The sequence below is a fragment of the Microplitis demolitor genome, chromosome 10 (genome assembly GCF_026212275.2).
Source record: "Microplitis demolitor isolate Queensland-Clemson2020A chromosome 10, iyMicDemo2.1a, whole genome shotgun sequence".
Taxonomy (NCBI): Eukaryota; Metazoa; Arthropoda; class Insecta; order Hymenoptera; family Braconidae; genus Microplitis; species Microplitis demolitor.
The window spans coordinates 16,725,285-16,743,862 of record NC_068554.1 but is presented as its reverse complement, the minus strand read 5'-3'; the positions used below and the strand labels follow the sequence as shown (position 1 = coordinate 16,743,862).

Below are 18,578 nucleotides of genomic sequence, written 5' to 3'. Positions count from 1 at the left end.
TTCTAGCTCAGATTTATCTAAAATGTTGAGAGTCTTGCTTATCTTCGCCATAATCGCAATACTTGGGTTTGTTGCAACAGAAGCTTATTGCATTTCGAAGGGAAGAGTAAGTAAGGAATTATATAATTCAAGTTTACAATAATCACTGCTTATTATTTTTAATTATTAGACTTCAAAGTATGAGGAGTGCTGTCCAAGATATTATGTTGATGTGGATGGCTTCTGCATTAATAAAATTATAAAAAAGCACTATAGGTATGAATGAAATTGTGGTGAAATGCACCGTGAGCATGAAAACAGCTGAAAGTTTTTAGTTAATTCCTACAGTGAGTATCATAAGTCTTTACAGTAATTTTATATGATCCTTGGAAGAATTTTTTAATTTTCTTTAGTTTAAGTATTGTATTCAGTAATATTTTAAAAGTCGTATTTCCCAAAACTCGTCAGAGTTAAGTTTATTATTGTGAATTATTCTGTTAAATAAATTAAAATTTCAGTCGTCAGCACTTGCTTATACTAACATTTATTTGACAATGAAAAATAGTAAACCTGCTTAATCGTATTTCCTCTACTGAAAGGATAAAAAAGTATTGTAACAATATTGTAAGTTTTGTTATTTTTTGTATTTCACTACTAAAAAATGAGCAATTAATCCTTATTTAAATGAATTCTAAGCCCAGAAGTCAAATTTTCTCATAAATATTGTATTCAATCGGGACTTTATCAAGTTTAAGTACTGGAGGATGTGCGAAAATATTCATAATTTAGACCATCTAGTGGCGAAATTTAAAACTATGTACCAAATAAAACATTTGAAGAAATAAAATGATTATTATCGTATCACAATATACGGGAAATGTATATCGATTATAACATCTCTATAAAATTATTTATTTTGGTTGGTAACAAATTTAGGGGCAACGTGGTCTAACCCAGCCAAAAGTTTATAATAGAAATTTCATAAATTTGTAATTGTTTTACCAATTTCGGAAGTTTATACGTCACAGTTAATTGATAGTCTGAATATGTTTATAGGGGTACTGCTCAGAATTTTGTCGATTTATTTGTTCATACTTTCCTCTAATTCAATTGTAAAGCAAGAATAGGTAAATTCTCAAGATCAAGAAATGAAATTCATCAACTTCAAGCACCTTGCATTCTAATCTTCATTGTTTGGTATACACTTAACATTACTAATGTGTATCCTGATATATACACACGTATTTAACCGTAAACAATACTGACATTAAAGAAATTAAAATTGATTTCAAAAATGTTTTTACAACTTGGAACATTTCAAAAGTCCAAATTAAGTATGTGATACATTTTTCCTCGCTCCTAAGAATTTATTAACGCGTGTGACTGCCGCACATGTGAAAACTTTAAACGCCTGTGCCACCTAGTGACTGAATTTCAAACTAGATTTTCTAAATTCTATTTGACCTGTTGCTTCCCAAAGTAGTTTCATGTAATTACGTAACTTCATTTCTTCATAAAATATTTTAAGGACAAGAATAACAAAAATTTAAGTAAATTATTTCAGGTGGTTTTAGAATTCTTAAATTTTTATAAAATTATTTTCGATAAGTTACTGATGGCTCAGTAATTGAATTATATATTCTCATATATATTTATATAGGGTACATAAATGGGGTTTATCTGCAAAATTCCAAGCCGTCATAGGTAATTAGCGGGCGCATTTTTGAAGTCAGTACATTTACATTCAACAAAATAATTAATGCGACGACGACATTCAAAACACCAATGGAAAATTTTTATTGCAAGAATTTTGAAACAATCATAATTAATCAAACTCTAAATGGTATAGTCTAGATTTTTATACACACTGCAATAAATCATCGAAGCAATAAATTTATTGATGATAAAAATAAAATTCGGATTTAAAGATTGTTTTTCTTTAAACAACGAAAAAACTGTTCTAATAAATAAAATTCTTTGTGACTTCCAGACCCTTGTAACCGAAATTCAGAAATTAAATGTTTTATCAGAATGTCTTTTTTTAACGATACATAATCCCAATATTTGATTGTTAAAAATAATCTTTTAAATTCGATCTGAAATGTCAGATTATTCCTTCTCAAATTATTTCATAGGCTTGGTAATAAACTTTTATTTCTGCTTTGAGTTTAATACTTCAGAATGCCCGTTCACAATCGAGATTTTCAAAACCTGACGCCACCTGGCGGTAAATTTTCAAACTTCTCTATAAATTTTGGAGCCGAACTTGCCATTGTATTTCAATTCTAGTCAACTGGAGTTGGAAAATTTCAATGACATTTTCTCGCTGTACTGCAGCAGGCATCGGACGGTCAGAAATTAGAACAGGAGCTAAAGGTTCTAAATATATATAACTTTTGGAAAGTTTCAAGAATATATTTTATAGCATTTTTATAAAATATCACGTAATGTAGAAACAAATCTGAAATCTAAAAACTAAATTAGTAACTTGGGATGAAATCAAGCTGTAAGCTCGACGGTGGAGTTTCGGTCCATCCAAGTCATGCATGGAAAAAAATGATGCTCAAAATTTTAATAGTTTGTACTTTATTTTTGACTCAAAATTATAACCCACTTTACTGTAGATATTTCATTCGATGAAAAATTGAAAATTTTATAGTATTGCAAATTTATAACTTTTATTATTTTACTTGGACCTGCTGTAAATTATTGATAAATTGGGGGTTGCAAAAATTCATAATTTAAAGATAATTAATTTTTTAAATCTAGTGTGTAAAATATATTTTTTCTACTAATCGAAACTTGAGCTGATATTTTTACTGGTCGATGTTTACTTTCAAACGACATCCCCCCTATATGGTAGATAGGTCCCATTAATCACAATACTTGAGGATAATGCACTAAAAAATGATGCTTCGGTTTGAATGAATTGGGAAATAATTTTTGTAGCAGAATCAAATAATCAAAAATTAAACTGTCAAGTATATCTTCAGATCCAAACTGACAAAATTTTTCTATAATGAAAAGAACTATTTGCTGTAATAAAATGATTAATTGTCAATGCTCGCATTCTGGCGAAACTAAATGACCTATTATCATACACGGAGAAAAAATTATAGTAACTGTTCCTAGTACGTTTATGAAATATCATCCCATACCGTTATGGTAATGATTACTTGGGATTATAGGATATAGACCCATACTTTCTGGGAAGGTTTCCATAAATATGGTAACAATTCCTATCATTATGGTAACAGTTCCCATATCGCATGTGAAAGAATCATGGTAATGATTACCATACTCATAGGAATAGTTCCCATAAGCAAATAGGAACCAATCCTATAATCACATTGTAACAGTTCCTAAGCGTATATGGTAATGGTTACCATAATATTATGGTAATGGTTACCATAATATTTAGAAATTATAATTTTTTTTTTTGTAATAAGCGTTTTTTTTTTTGTATATTCAATCTTTTTGTGAAACTATATTACAATAAAATATTATTTTTGGTCAGATAAAAATGAATTTGTAAATAATAATAATAATAATAAATAACTTCATAATAATTTACACTGGAAAATTCTATAGAACAAAAAATTATTATAATTTCTAAATATTATAGTAACCATTCCCATAATATTATGGTCACCATTCCCATAATATTATGGTAACTATTTCCATAATATTATAGTAACCATTACCATAGGTACATAGTAACGATTACCATGATTCCATAGGAACTATTCCGATACCATATGGGAATTGTACCCATAATTATAGGAATGGTTACCATAATATATATGAGTGCCGTTCCTATAATCAACATTTCAAAAAAACCGGTTACCATGCAGTATGGGAACTATTCTCATAATATAATGTAACTGTTACTATAATTTTCTCTCCGTGTAGACAAATTTCGGATTAGAGTAAGCATTTCTGATGTAGTCATGATACACCGTCCACTTTTTAAATGAGAATCTAAGAGTTCAGGGGGATTATTTTTTGTCAATTAGTTTATAATTGAAACCTTGGATTAGTGAATTTAGAAAAATTCGCGAAAAGAAAAAAAAGGATTTTCTTTAGATATAAAATATAAAAAAATTTTACTCAAATCGTGTAGGCAAACACCTTCTAATAAGTCATGCATAAAATCTACTGCAACATTATCCATAAAATGAAAATCATTCAAATTTTAAATTGACTAGGTTTCGATACACCTGTTGAGGTTATATTATTTAAAAGAAGATCCTAGTCATAACTATCATTAGTTCTAAGTTCACATTCAGATTCACTGTATATCATATCTTTATCTTTTCGCTATATTTTACAAAAACGACAAAGAAATGTTGCTTGAAAGCGTTCAGCCAACCCGGGAAAAATCGTCATGTACGATCATACTTAAATAAGAAAATAAGTGATAAAAAAATAAAATACATTCAAAATTATTATAACAACTAGACGCTTCTATGCCAGGTTGAACTTGGATAATGGCAACGTTTCGATACTTATTTGTTTGTAGACTCTCACTAAAGAAGAAGCATAGCTACTAACAGATCTTCAAGTGACGATCGAATTCATGACTTAGAGGTCATGAGACGTTAAAGAAAATTCAGTATCTAGTAGAGACCAATTTTTCATCTAACTATTGACTAATTATTTGAATACTGTATATTGAATTCTAATAACGAATAAATAAGATCGAATCTTAATTAGCAGTCAGTAGGATAGAATCTACAGAAAAAGACATGACAATTTTGGGTCTTTTTATGAAAAAACAATCAGTATCTAGTGTTTTAATTTTTCATTTCATTATTCACAACTTGATTAATTTATATATATTATGAATAAATTTTTAATGATGAATAAATGGCATTTTATCGGTGTGGAAATAAAGGTAAACTGTTTCTGTGTTTTTGCTGAAACTTTGTCGCGATTTAAAAGCAATTTCGAGCCAATCGATCTCAAATTCAGATGCGAGAATTGTTTCATTTCAGAATGTTTTCTAAGATGTATATGATGAATATTAATTTCGAAACAGCTAGATTTATTAATTCAAAATTGTAAGACCACCAATAACTTTTATGAGGAAATCTTGATCATTTCATAGATGTCCTAAAAGAAAAACTAATCAGAAAAAAAATAACTTTTCAAGTTTAACTTAATCAAAGAAGAATTAGATTTTTTGATAAAATCTATGACAAAATTTAATAGACCGAATTATTTAATTTTATTTCAAAATTTTTTTGTCAATTTCTAGAAAAAGTACGAGAAAATAAAACTACAAAATTTTGAAATTTTTACTGATGAAATTAAAATTATAAAGAAATATTTTGTCACATTTCATATTTATCCGAATATTTATTTCGGGAACTTATTAATTAGAGAAGCCAAAGCATAGGCGAGAATATTTTTCACTTTGCGCCATCTAGCGGCTGAAAAATGAATTGGTAGAAAAAGTAGTAAAGTCATAATTTTTTACTCCAAAAAAAATTTGTGGTAGAAAATTCTGGTGAATTTTGATAATAACAGAATTAAAAATTGAATTTTTATTAGACTATTTTTGAATGACACAGAATCCGAAATTGTGACCTTCAAGACTAATTGCACGACTCTTAATGCGAAGCATTAAAATATTTATTAAACTATAAAAACTTTTATTGTAAATTTTTCTTATTTTTTATTTGTACGACTCTTTTTTTTTTGTAGCTTTATAAAAAATTAATTAGAAGATATTTTCGTTTTTCCGATTAAATGAGCTTTCAAAGTAAACTTTTGAAATTACCAAACTTTTCAAAAACGATACTTTGACGTGTATTGTAATTCAAATAAACGAAAAAGACTAGTAATTAGGTGAGAACTTGTAATTTGAGTTACGACTTTATATCATGAGTAATTATAGAAGATATTAATGAATTTAATTTTTATTTCAATTTAATTTAAAATGCCACAGTTCCATTTGTTTTCTAAATTATTAGATACACTCAGAAATAAATTTTTAATTTCTAATTTGAATTTATTACCTCAGAATGCCCGTTCACGAACGAGAATTTTCAAACTAAACTCCACCTAGCGGTGAATTTTCAAACCGAACCCAATATAAATCAAATTTTCGTAGTTGATTTGAATTTAATTTAAGATAGAAAATTTTATTCAATTAGAACTCAATCTGATTGAGATACCATTTGTTTATCTCGAGCAAAATTAGAAAAAAAAATGAGAAACAGTAAGATGTAAGTCAATAAATAAATATTAATATTAATAATGTCTCAAACTCATTTTGTTTTTCAAGGTATAGATACAATCAATATAATCCTGGATCAAATCAGGAAATTACATTAAGAAATTATTTTTGAATAAATATAAAATGAAAAAAGAAAGTTAAAAAAATTATGTAGTGGCAGTTGATGAATTGGAAATTATTCAAGAAAATTAGAAGTGATAAATATCAATAAATAAAATAAAAACGACAATTACTTTTATTCGAAAAAAACACTTTTAATATAAAAGATTGGACAGAAACCAATAACTTCCTTTTTTTTGGAAATTTTCAATTTCCTTAGCGGGAAGTTAGAAAAATTATAAAACAGGAAGACTTAATTATACGCCTGTTGCAATAATATGCAGCGTAGAAAAAGTATTTTTGAGTTCTTAGATCTTAAAAATAACGGAACGTTTTTGAGCTTTTCCGCAGAATCAACTGTTTTGCAATCTTCGTCAAAAAAAATCTACATGGTAATCCAGCTTAGATTCCTATGCGGGTTCCCAGTCTTGGACAGGTCTGAGGCAAAATACTTTCGTTAGATGCTAATAGAGTAGGGAAAAATTACTGCCACAACTTGTCACCACGTTGATAACTGGCCCAATAACTGGCATTACCCTATTAGTTAGTGCCAATTTGATGGTAAATTTCTGAGCATTTTTTGTACTTTATTGAAAGCCTGAAAAATGATCGATACTTTCAGTGTCAATTGGTCGGTGTACTGCGACAGTCGATTTTCACTTTTTGTGATACTTACACGGAGAGAAAATTATGGTAACAGTTACAATATATTATGGGAATGGTTTCCATACTACATAGTAACCGGTTTTTTTGAAATGTTGATTATAGGAACGGCACCCATATATATTATGGTAATCATTCCTATAATTATGAGTATAGTTCCCATATGGTATCGGAATAGTTCCTATGGAATCATGGTAATCGTTACCATGTAACTATGATAATGATTACCATAATATTATGGTAATAATTTCCATACATTATGGTAATCATTACTATAATATTATGGTAACCATTACCATAATATTATGGTAACGATTACCATGACATTATGGTAACCATTCCCATACTATTATGGTAACGGTTACGATAATATCATGATAATAATTTCCATACATTATGGCAATGATTACCATAATATTACGGTAACTATTACTATAATATGATGGTTATGTTTACCATAATATTATAGGAATAGTTACCATAATATATAGGGCTTATTCCCATATATACTTAGGAACCATTACAATGTGATTATAGGATTGGTTCCTATTTGCTTATAGGAACTATTCTTATGAGTATGGTAATCATTACTATGATTCTTTCACATGCGATATGGGAACTGTTACCATAATGATAGGAATTGTTACCATATTTATGGAAACCTTCCCAGAAAGTATGGGTCTATATCCCATAATCCCAAGTAATCATTACCATAACGGTATGGGATGATATTTCATACACGTACTAGGAACAGTTACCATAATTTTCTCTCCGTGTAAAGTCAAATTGTAGTCAATACTTACAAAGTGGCACTTGTGACTATCTGGTGCCAACTTGAATATTATTGAAGATTAAGAAATTATTCTTACAGTATATTTACTTAAACTAACCTAGATCTATTTACATTTATCTAAATCTACTTAGACCCACTACTATTATCTTCTTTGAGTAATTAGCACTTTAATGACTTCTTGTCTTATAAACATCAAACGATCAAATTAATGTCATTGAAGTAGAGATTGGGACAGCTGGTTCAAGTTTCTTGCAATCATCCCAAGATTACAATCCTACTGGCCTCATATTCTGATTAATGCTGTTCGATTCTCCCACTACTTGATCTAGTAAAAATTATTTTTTTGAGCCACTTAAATCACTATATAACAAACGACTGGCTAATCATCAGATCATTAAGTTTGTTCACTATAGAGTATCAATAACAACTGGATTGATATAATTATTTTAAATTTTCTAATTGACTACAATAAATGTATGTATTTATATAATTCTTATTAATTGTCGCTTACTATATTTGTTTGAATTACATCATTAATTATTCCGGTTGGGTAAAATTTACATAAATTTCATTATTATGATTTATAACAGTTGTAGAATTTATGGAACGTATTGAGATCCGAAGGCAAGAAAAAAATCAGTGGCTGTACTAACATTGGCTAATCTTATTTCAGTAATCAGTAAGTAAATAATTTAAAAACTATAATTATACCGCTAAATAAGTAGTAAATCCGTTACTCTCTATGAAGTCATAAATCGAATTTGCAGCCATGTCAGAACTGCACGAAGCTATTGCTAATGGTGACACAGGGTTGGCCATTAAGCTAATAGAAAATGGTGCTGATGTAAATGCTAGACACGAAGGTCAAACACCACTCTATGTTGCTCTTGCTTATGGTAAAATCAGATTATTCAAATATCTAAAGAAGACAAATGCTAAAATAGATTCACCGTGTGGTCCTCAATCACCACTTGCTGTTGCTATCCATCATAATCAAACCAAAATGATTGAATATCTGGTAAACAAGGGTGGTAAGAACGTAAATGCTACATTTTATCGTAAAAAAATACCATTGAATATCGCTATCGATGACGATAACCTCGAAATGGTTAAGTTCTTGATAAAGATTGGTGCCAACGTAGATAACCAGGATCTACATTGGTATGGTGATCCTACGCCATTAATGCATGCTATGTCAAAGGGGAACATTGAAATAATAAAATATATAATAGACAACGGCGCTGATGTAAATGATGAGACAGTGCATGAGCCAGCTTTAATTGTAGCGATTCGTCAGAATATGTTTGAAGTAGTTAAGTATCTAATAGAGAAAGGTGCTGATTGGAAAGTTATCTCCGAGTACGAGAAACAATTAAAAGAAGAGTCTATTGACCGCGAAATATGGGATTATATTGACCATAAAATTGCTAGTTAGATGATGTGGTAACCTAATAGATGAAGATCAATTTAATTATTGTGACGGAGCTTCAACGGGTTTCTTACGGAAGAGTTAAGCAAGACTGGAGTAAGACGTTTTTCATAAGTATTCCTGTCAAATATTTCATTAAGTCTTGCTTAAGAATCTTCTTGAAGACTTACGGAAATTTTTAAGAACAGCCCGCAGCAATTCTTAAACAATATACGTTCTATAGAGAAATGCTAGGTCAGAGTTGCTGCAGAATTGTTCAAGATATTGGGCTTCTTTTTCCGAGTTTCTCAAAGCTCACGTAGTACCTGTAGCAAACCCAGTGGGTCTCACTTCAATTCAAAAAGCTACAAATTAGTCAAATTATTGATAGATAACATTATATTGAACACTAAGTGGGCGCCACTGAATTTACTATACTGATGCTAAATAGACGGCTCGCCAATTAACGAAAAGGGCAGCCATGGCCAGGTATCTCAAGCAAGTGTAGGGCAAGTCTGAGGTAATACACGTTGAGCAAGGTTTTGTCTTCAGCTAGAATTACTACAAATTTACTCAGGGTATCTTACGGAAGTGTCTAAAAAAATCGAGTATATAAAATTTTATATACTTATCGGAAAATTATCGTCAAAACTCTTCCCCACCAAGTGCTGCTTTTCAATGAGCCCGACACCAGTACTCATCTCTCAGCTCATTACTCTGCATACAAGAATCTCAGAGAAAATATTTGAATGATTAGTTAAATGAAGAGGGCCGACTTGGATGCTCTTTAGATTGTTTAGTTCATTGGAATACGAATCTTGTAAAAAAAAAAAAATCGTTGCTTTTTGTAAATGTTTCCTCAAAAAAAGAAATCATATTTCATATTAAATTACTATACCTACGCATTCTTTAGGGGAGAGTGGGGTCAATCGAACCATGGGGCAATTGGGACAGTAAGCTTCAAAAATCGAAAAAAATATAAAAATGAGTCGTCCTCTTGGAATTATATTTTAATACACTAAACCTTAGTCTGACCCAAATCTGGAACCAGTATGATGATTTAATTTTAAAAAATTCAAGTTTTTGTGTTTTTAGGCATCTGAACATGGTTTTTCAGCTCTTGACAAATTGTTTAATCATTTTTTTATTTTCAAATGTAATCTTAAAATTTATTTTGTAATACCTTCTTACATACATTAGTCATATATTTCTAACTTTACTTCTAGTAAAATAGTTGTTGAATATTTTTTTTTAAACTAATTATTTCAATAAAATTATATGGGGTCAATTGAACCATTACTCTCAGGGACGGTTGAACCACACGAATCACAATTCGAACATCAGACATGCGCGCGCATCTTGACAGAATGTGAAAACGAGCTAAACTAACCAAGAAAAAAAATAATTATATTGACGGAAGTTTTAAAAGTGAATGTTATAACATATAATGTTGTATAAAATAATAAATATTATTAGAAGTATTTTAATTTTAGTTTTAAGCTGTAATAAATAGTAAACTATTCATTAAAATCATTCGTTTGTGGTTCTAATACTCTTGGTTCAATTGTCCCCGACTAGTAGTTCAATTTCCACCACAAGAGGGACGATTGAATCAATTGATGCAGTTGTACAATTTCGTATTTATTTAAAATTTTCATCATTTGTTAAGTTATGTGCTTATGAGAAATCAAAGTCTATATAATAAATTATAACTTTGTAGAAAAAAAAGTTACCATTTTGCTTTTATTCATATAAAAAAAAATTTCAGTATTTCTGGTTCAATTGACCCCACTCTCTCCCGCTGCTAATTTTGTATCAAGAATTGTAATCTGTTGAAATGATATGAATAATAATCATATAAATATTTTGACCGAATATATGCATATGAACGATTATACATATTTGTACAGAATGAAATTTAAAATTTTATATAATTACATACAATCATAAACAATTATATATGATTAGATCTAATCAGCTAAAAAACATTCTTCAAGTAAATTGCTTATGAGTCATAAGTTATGACGATACAACTAGGGTATTTATAATATATTATGTACATGATAAATTAATCACATGAAAATTTTGGAGTTCACTCCCTGTTCACTGAAAATTTTTTAATTTGTAGTAATTAAAATAATTATTAGCATAGAAGTTTTGAAAACCAATAAGTTTATTTTTATGTAGATAAAATTTGAAATAACATTAACGAATTAAATAGCCAAAATTTTAACCACGTACATAAATTACATTAAATAAATTTATTTTTAGAATTATTAGTTCAGAAATGATTACATGAAGTCTTTAAAAGGATTTGGTTTAAGTATGCAAGTGCCCTCTACATTGCCATTATTACACATATAATCACTACAACCACAAGAATAACCACCAGAAGGATCACACTAAAAAAAAAAGAAATTATTTAAATAAAAAAAAAATTGATTATTTTAGGGAAGGAGAGGGCAAGGTAGACCACCAAAAATTTTCTGGAATTAGCTTATTGAAATTTCATTATATAATGAGGCTTAAAACAGTCCACCAAAATTATTCGTTAAATATAATAAAAAAACCGTCCTGTTTCCAGTTATGTAACATTAAACTCAAAAATCTAAAATAATTTAATTTCAAGCATTTCCGCAGATTCTAAATGAACCCGCATGAAAAAGCTTTATATGTGAAAACATATATGATAAAATATATGAATATTATGATGTGATATATTGTACAATATATCAAATAATATTAATATTTTTGCTGTATTAATATATGATAATATATTGAATAAAAATATATTGCTTGAATATATTACCAATATATTTATCAATATATGACTTTTTTTGTGGAATTGTGTAGAAATTGAAAAAGTATATTGAAAAAATAAAATTTTTAATATATTGCGAAAAATATGAGTTTTAATATATTGGTAAAAAATAATTCCAATATACTACGAACCATATATTTAAACATATAAATTCTTTCATATATAATAAAATTATATAGAGACCATATACCACTAACTATATGGGTCAAAATATATGGAAGTATATATCAAGTTTATTATATTATACTTATAAATTATATATATACTATCCATATATGGCAAGAATATCTTGAGTATTATATGAGATAATATGTATATAAAAATACAAAACATTATATATGGGTAAATATATTATTATAAATATATAATCCAATATAAGTAAAAAACATATTTTTCAATATAGATATTTTTGCCGCTATATATTTATCACATATTGGCCATATATTTTTTTATATACTTTTAACAATATATAGCTTTTCCATGTGGGAATGGCTTTAGATTTTTAAAATTCGAATTGTAAGTCAAAATAAAAGAAAATTTTTTTTTTTTGCAAACTAAATTACAATAATTACTTACCCAGTGGCCTTCACAACTTTGCGCATATACAAAGGGACCAAAAAGAATAAAGATTGTATACAATAAAATTATTTTCGACATTTTAGTTTTTTGCTTTGTGAGAAATAATATAATATTTTCAGCCTCTAATTATCGTAAGGTTTCTATGCAAGATCCTCTAAAAGCTTGTGTGTTTAATCGGTGGAAAAGCGACTGCTTAATATACGAAAAATATTTCAACTCAATTCCCCTAACATCATAAATAATCGTAATGTTATCACTTAATAGGTATTGCGTCAGAAGCAAGCATAGAAAAGTTAATATGTAGCAATTATTCAACTAACTATTGAATATTCTTGCACGGCTCAAACACGAAGTGAAGTTGTGCTTATTTATAATGGACTTGTTAAGGTTAGGCGAATTTTTCGCATTGAACTGTATATATTATTTTCATATCACACTTACACGTTATAAACAGCACATTAATTTAAAAAGGAAACACTAATTAATAAGACTGATACTTTCATTAAGTTGCCCGATACATATTATAATAAAAAAAAGTTCAATAAAATATATATATCATGGACATCACCCGGGAAAAAAAATTTAGATCTGTTCTGGTTAAATTATATCAGCTCAAATCAAATTTGATCATAATTTATACTGAACTCAGATCAGAGTAGATCTGATTTTATCTGTTCAGATCAAACTAGATCTGATCAGATATGACATTTTTCTTTGGGGAAAAATAGTCCAGATCTATCCTGATCAATTCTAATCAAGTCAGATCAAGTTAGATCAACCTAGATCTAGTCAGATCAAAATAGATCAACATTGATTAAACGATCAATTGATGAAGTAAATATAAATAGATCTGATTGGACCTGTACGGGTCAAACCAGATCTGAGCTGATATAACTTTTTCTCGAGAAAAAAAGTTCAGATCTGCTGTGATCAGATTAGATCTGTACAGATTATAAAGAAATATTTCTTCACATTACATTATAATTATAAGATTAACTAGTTGAATTTTGACACATTTACCTAAATGTTGATAATTATAAAAAGTCTATCGTAATTAAAATAAATACATTTTCTTGTTTATTCAGCTAATAATTCTTTTATCATGAAAAATATAAACATGATAATAATCTTCTATCGATTTTATCTGATATTCATATAGGTACTTCATATATATCGTTACATGACTTTCTTGGGTAAATAAGTATAAAATACTTTAAGGAAAAATTCTTTATGTATCTTAAAATGAGATTACTTTCATTATTGTTTATAAAAAAGTGATTCTTTATATTTATGCAAAATGTTTCGTATTGATTATAATCATTTTTATTTAACAAAAAATCAATCTGATTTATGACAATATTTCATTACTTATACTAATTTTATATTACCGTCGAGATCAATAACTATTGGATATTTTGTTTTATTTAAATTAGTATCTTCTTAATTATATATTAATTTGTATTGTTTGGAGAAGAGTGATCTTCATTATGAATCTTTATCAAGTTAAATTTCAATTGTGTCATTTAAAGGATAAGATAAAGCTGATCTCATATGGAATATGAAACGTTTACTTTTGATTTCAATGGCTTCAATCCTTTATATTTTATATTATTGTGATATATTTAATATATTTTTAATCAGACATATCAATTTCTATTAGAAAGGAGATAAAAAAACAGATCTGCTTAGATCTAGCGAATTAAATCAAGTTTGATCTGAGCAGATCTAAGAGTGTTTTTTATTTACTTTGATCTGTTCAGATTCAAGCAGATCTATTCTGATCAGAGTAGATCTAATTTGATCTACAGATCTGGCCAAAATGCAGAACTGTTCAGATCTGAAACATCAGATCTAATTCGATCTGAGTAGATCTAAATCTTTTTTCCCGGGTTGGAATCAAGGCCGTTCCTTAATTTTGAGCACATTAAGTAATGGTTAGCCTAACTGCAGTTAGCCTGTAGTCCAATTTATCATTTAGGGAAATTTATAAATAGAATAAATTAATAATATTTATAGTTCAAATATTGTTATAATAATTGATATGATTTTTTAATAGTTTATCGAACTTTAAAAAATTTCATACTAATGTCTCAAAACTTAGATTTTTATAACGATTTTTTTTGCTGGGCGTTGAAAATTTTTTAAAATTTCGTAACATTTAGGGGACTATTATGAAAATCAATTAAATTTTACGCTTAAATGAAATTGAGATCACTACAAAAAAATACACTACTGGAAAAAATTAAAGGATCAAAAAAAAATTCCAAATTTTCGGGTGATTTTCAACAGACCATAACTTCGAGAGAAATAGTCGTACAAGGAAGAAAAAAAAAGTAAATTGTAGCTCCAAATGTCTACTTTTTGGATTAGAACTTCCAAAATTTTTAGCGTTGCGGTTTTTGAGTAATCTTAGAAAAACCAGCGACAAAAAAATTTTCACAATTTTTTTTACTTTTTTTTTTGTCTACGGGCGTGGGAAAATTTTTTTTTGCTTAACTACTATAAGGATCAGATACCTTCATTATGCAGCTTTAATTTCATTTTTTATAGATCTTGATACGTCTACTTGTTGCCGAGATATCGGACTTCAAGTGGAAAAGGATCCTTTTGTCTTTGATTATCGATATCTCAGCAACCAATGATCGCACAGGAAGTTAATGGTGGGTGTCAAAAACTTAATTAAACACCCTTGAATAATTAGCTATTGTTTTTTCGAAAAAAAATTTTTTCCTTTCGTCACATGAATTTGAAAATGCAACAAAAAAAGGGCTTTTGGTGGTTTTTTGGAAAATCAAGCGCTGGATCGAAAATATTGTGGAAATCAATAATATTGAGTGTGCATTTTACAGTTCAATATGCCCACAAAAACCCTACAAAGAGCCAAATTAATCCAACCAGCCGTTTTTTGTTTCACTCGAACGAATTTTTGAAAAAATTAAAGGATCACGTTTTTTGCTCCGAAAAGCTAATAATCTTCAATAAAATGAAAAAAAAAAATTTTCGAGCTTTGTCCACTTTTCATTCCAAACAGTGCTGAAATTTTCAAAAAATAAAAAAATTTCAAAAAAAACAAAAATTAAAAAAAAAAAAATTTTTTGGAAAATTTTTTTTTCTTAACATCTGTATGAAATTTAAGAGACTAACGACTAGTTATTTTTAACACGTTTCCTTGGTTGCATTCCGTGGTCTCTTAAATTTCTTAAAGTTGTTCAAAAAAAAAAATTAAAAAAAAAAAATTTTTTTTTTTAATTTTTGTTTTTTTTTGAAATTTTTTTTATTTTTTGAAAATTTCAGCACTGTTTGGAATGAAAAGTGGACAAAGCTCGAAAATTTTTTTTTTCATTTTATTGAAGATTATTAGCTTTTCGGAGCAAAAAACGTGATCCTTTAATTTTCAAAAATTCGATCGAGTAAAACAAAAAAACGGCTGGTTGGATTAATTTGGCTCTTTGTAGGGTTTTTGTGAGCATATTGAACTGTAAAATGCACACTCAATATTATCGATTCCCACAAAATTTTCGATCGAGCGCTTGATTTTTCAAAAAACCACTAAAAGCCCTTTTTTTGCTGCATTTTCAAATTCATGTGACGAAAGAAAAAAAAAATTTTTTTCGAAAAAACAATAGCTAATTATTCAAGAGTATTTATTTAAGTTTTTGACACCCATCATTAACTTTCTGTGCGATCATTGGTTGCTGAGATATCGATAATCAAAGACAAAAGGATCCTTTTCCATTTGAAGTCCGATATCTCGGCAACAAGTGGACGTATCAAGGTTTATAAAAAATGAAATTAAAGCTGAATAATGAAGGTATCCGATCCTTACAGTAGTTAAGCAAAAAAAAAATTTTCCCACGCCCGTAGACAAAAAAAAAAGTAGAAACAATTTGAAAATTTTTTTGTCGCTGGTTTTTCTAAGATTACTCAAAAATCGCAACGCTAAAAATTTTCGAAGTTGTCATCCAAAAAGTAGACATTTGGAGCTACAATTTACTTTTTTTTTCTTCCTTGTACCACTATTTCTCTCGAAGTTATGGTCAGTTGAAAATCACCCGAAAATTTGGAATTGTTTTTTTTTTGATCCTTTAATTTTTTCCAGTAGTGTAGTATGAAGTTCAATAAAAAAAAAAATCAATTTGGAATAAAATAATAGCATGAATTTTAATAAAAAAAAAAAGTGTAAAATTCGTATAAGAAATATCATAAAATTTTTAAATATTTTATGAGATTGTGTAAAAATTTGTAAAAAAAACCTAAAATTTTATAAAATTTTATGTAATTTTAGTTCATTTTCTTACAGATTATTAAAGAGATATTTCAAAGGAATAAAAAGGAAAAAAAAAAGAATTACTCTAAGTAGGATTCGTACCCACGCTCGCTAGATACTACTAAAGATGGTGATTATTATTTTTATTTCAGGCCGGATTTGATCGTACTTATTCTTATGTTTCATCTTGCGTGGTCAAAACAGGCGCGCGTCTTTTTAGGCGGTAAATAAGACATCAAAGTGATTGGAAACTGTTACGATTAAATCGATTCTTGAATTTCGACTCGGGTACTTTTTTCGATTTTTTAAGCTCACTATTTCAATTGACCCCACTCTCCCCTAATTAATAATGAAATTGGTCTCATTTTAAAGGTCATACTTTCGGCAATTATTCTCATTTTTTGACTTTCCATTTGTTTATAACCCGACCCAAGATATCAGATTCGACGTGACCCAAAAAATATACCGCCAATTTCTACATAAAATTAAAGAAAAAAAAAATATTAATAATATATTATCATTATTATCAGTATTATTTACATAGAATTAATTCAAGTGTCAACTCAAAAGTCAATTTACTAGATCCAGTCATAAATAAATGTAAATCTAGCCTTGGGATTTCTTGAACTTTTTTTTCCTTTTAGTTGTTTATCATAATTATTATTATTGTCAAGCATTTATTTAGTTGCGGTCACGGGAAATCCTCAGTATTTTATCAGTCATCGTCATGGAAGCTTCAAGTTTTATTAAAATTATTTTTTTACTGTCTATTATTCAAAACTTTTACGGGTTTCCCCAATCACGTATGTAAAATTTTTTTTTTTTTTTAATTTTTAAGTTAAATAATTTTTTTTTTTTGTGTCTAGAAATGACCGGAAGTCAGAATAAAACTTTTGACTGCATTAGTCCAACTGGATTAAACGGATATTGTATTAAAATTATCGAGTGTCCGGCGCTGATTAATTTAATTCTAACGGTCCCGCTCTATGACAAGGATATTAATTACTTGAAAGATGCCAAGTGTGGAGTTTATGATAATAATCAACCTAAAGTTTGCTGTGTACCAGATAATTTTGATTAATTTTGTCAATTTTTAGTTAATAAATAATTTTAGTGCAATTTTATTTGTTTGGCTTTAAAAATTTTTTTGAGGTTAGTAATTTAATTTATGAAGAAAATGAAGGTTGGGGTGTCGTAGAGAATTGCATTCTCTGTAAAATAACGCAAAAATTTTAATTTTTAGCTCAGAACAAAAAAAAGTCCGCAATTCTTCCTCATTTTTAAATTAAAAAACTTTTTTTACCATGAATATTAATTTTAAAAAAATAAATAAGCTGTCGCATTTTATAGAACATTGAATTCCGCACAAAATGACCTGGCTAGGTGTTAAAATATATAAGATATATGTTGATGTATATAAATATATAAACTCCCATCCCATGCAAAATCAATAGTCAGTAGTTAAAATAGACTCTATGTATCTAAGGGGTTAGTTCATCCCCAACAAGGCCGTGTGGCCTAACGGATAAGGCGTCGGACTTCGGATCCGAAGATTGCAGGTTCGAATCCTGTCACGGTCGGCAAACATATTTTTTTTTTTTTTTATTATTTTTAAAACCTAATAGAAATTAAATTTTCTTTTTTTTCAAAAGACAATTAAATGTGAGGTAATTAAAATAAGAGAGGGGAAGGAGTGGAAGGGAGGGAGTAGAGGGAGGGGGACAC

General features: G+C 28.3%; 2 protein-coding genes and 1 non-coding gene across 4 annotated transcripts in view; 2 read left to right on the top strand and 1 right to left on the bottom strand.

Moving 5' to 3' along the window:
* The window catches only part of LOC103573025 (ankyrin repeat domain-containing protein 6), an 83,546-nt gene that overhangs the window by 44,990 nt on the left and 19,978 nt on the right, over positions 1–18,578 (bottom strand). The gene's annotated exons all lie outside the window — the stretch shown is intronic.
* Positions 8,195–9,944, top strand: LOC103573018 (alpha-latrocrustotoxin-Lt1a). Of its 2 annotated transcripts, none has more exons than XM_008551867.2 (3): positions 8,195–8,252; positions 8,369–8,457; positions 8,546–9,944. In XM_008551867.2, exon 3 carries the CDS (start codon positions 8,548–8,550, stop codon positions 9,211–9,213), a length of 666 nt encoding a protein of 221 aa, XP_008550089.1. In that variant the 5' UTR covers positions 8,195–8,252; positions 8,369–8,457; positions 8,546–8,547; the 3' UTR covers positions 9,214–9,944. The 2 variants fall into 2 exon arrangements, with proteins under 2 accessions (XP_008550089.1, XP_008550090.1); XM_008551868.2 differs by having other exon boundaries at positions 8,527–9,944.
* Positions 18,361–18,433, top strand: Trnar-ucg (transfer RNA arginine (anticodon UCG)). The gene has a single exon. It is a non-coding gene; the product is annotated as a tRNA-Arg (tRNA).

Bases quoted from the DNA above. Each gene is read 5' to 3' on its own strand.
- LOC103573018 (XM_008551867.2), top strand. From the start codon at position 8,548: ATGTCAGAACTGCACGAAGCTATTGCTAATGGTGACACAGGGTTGGCC.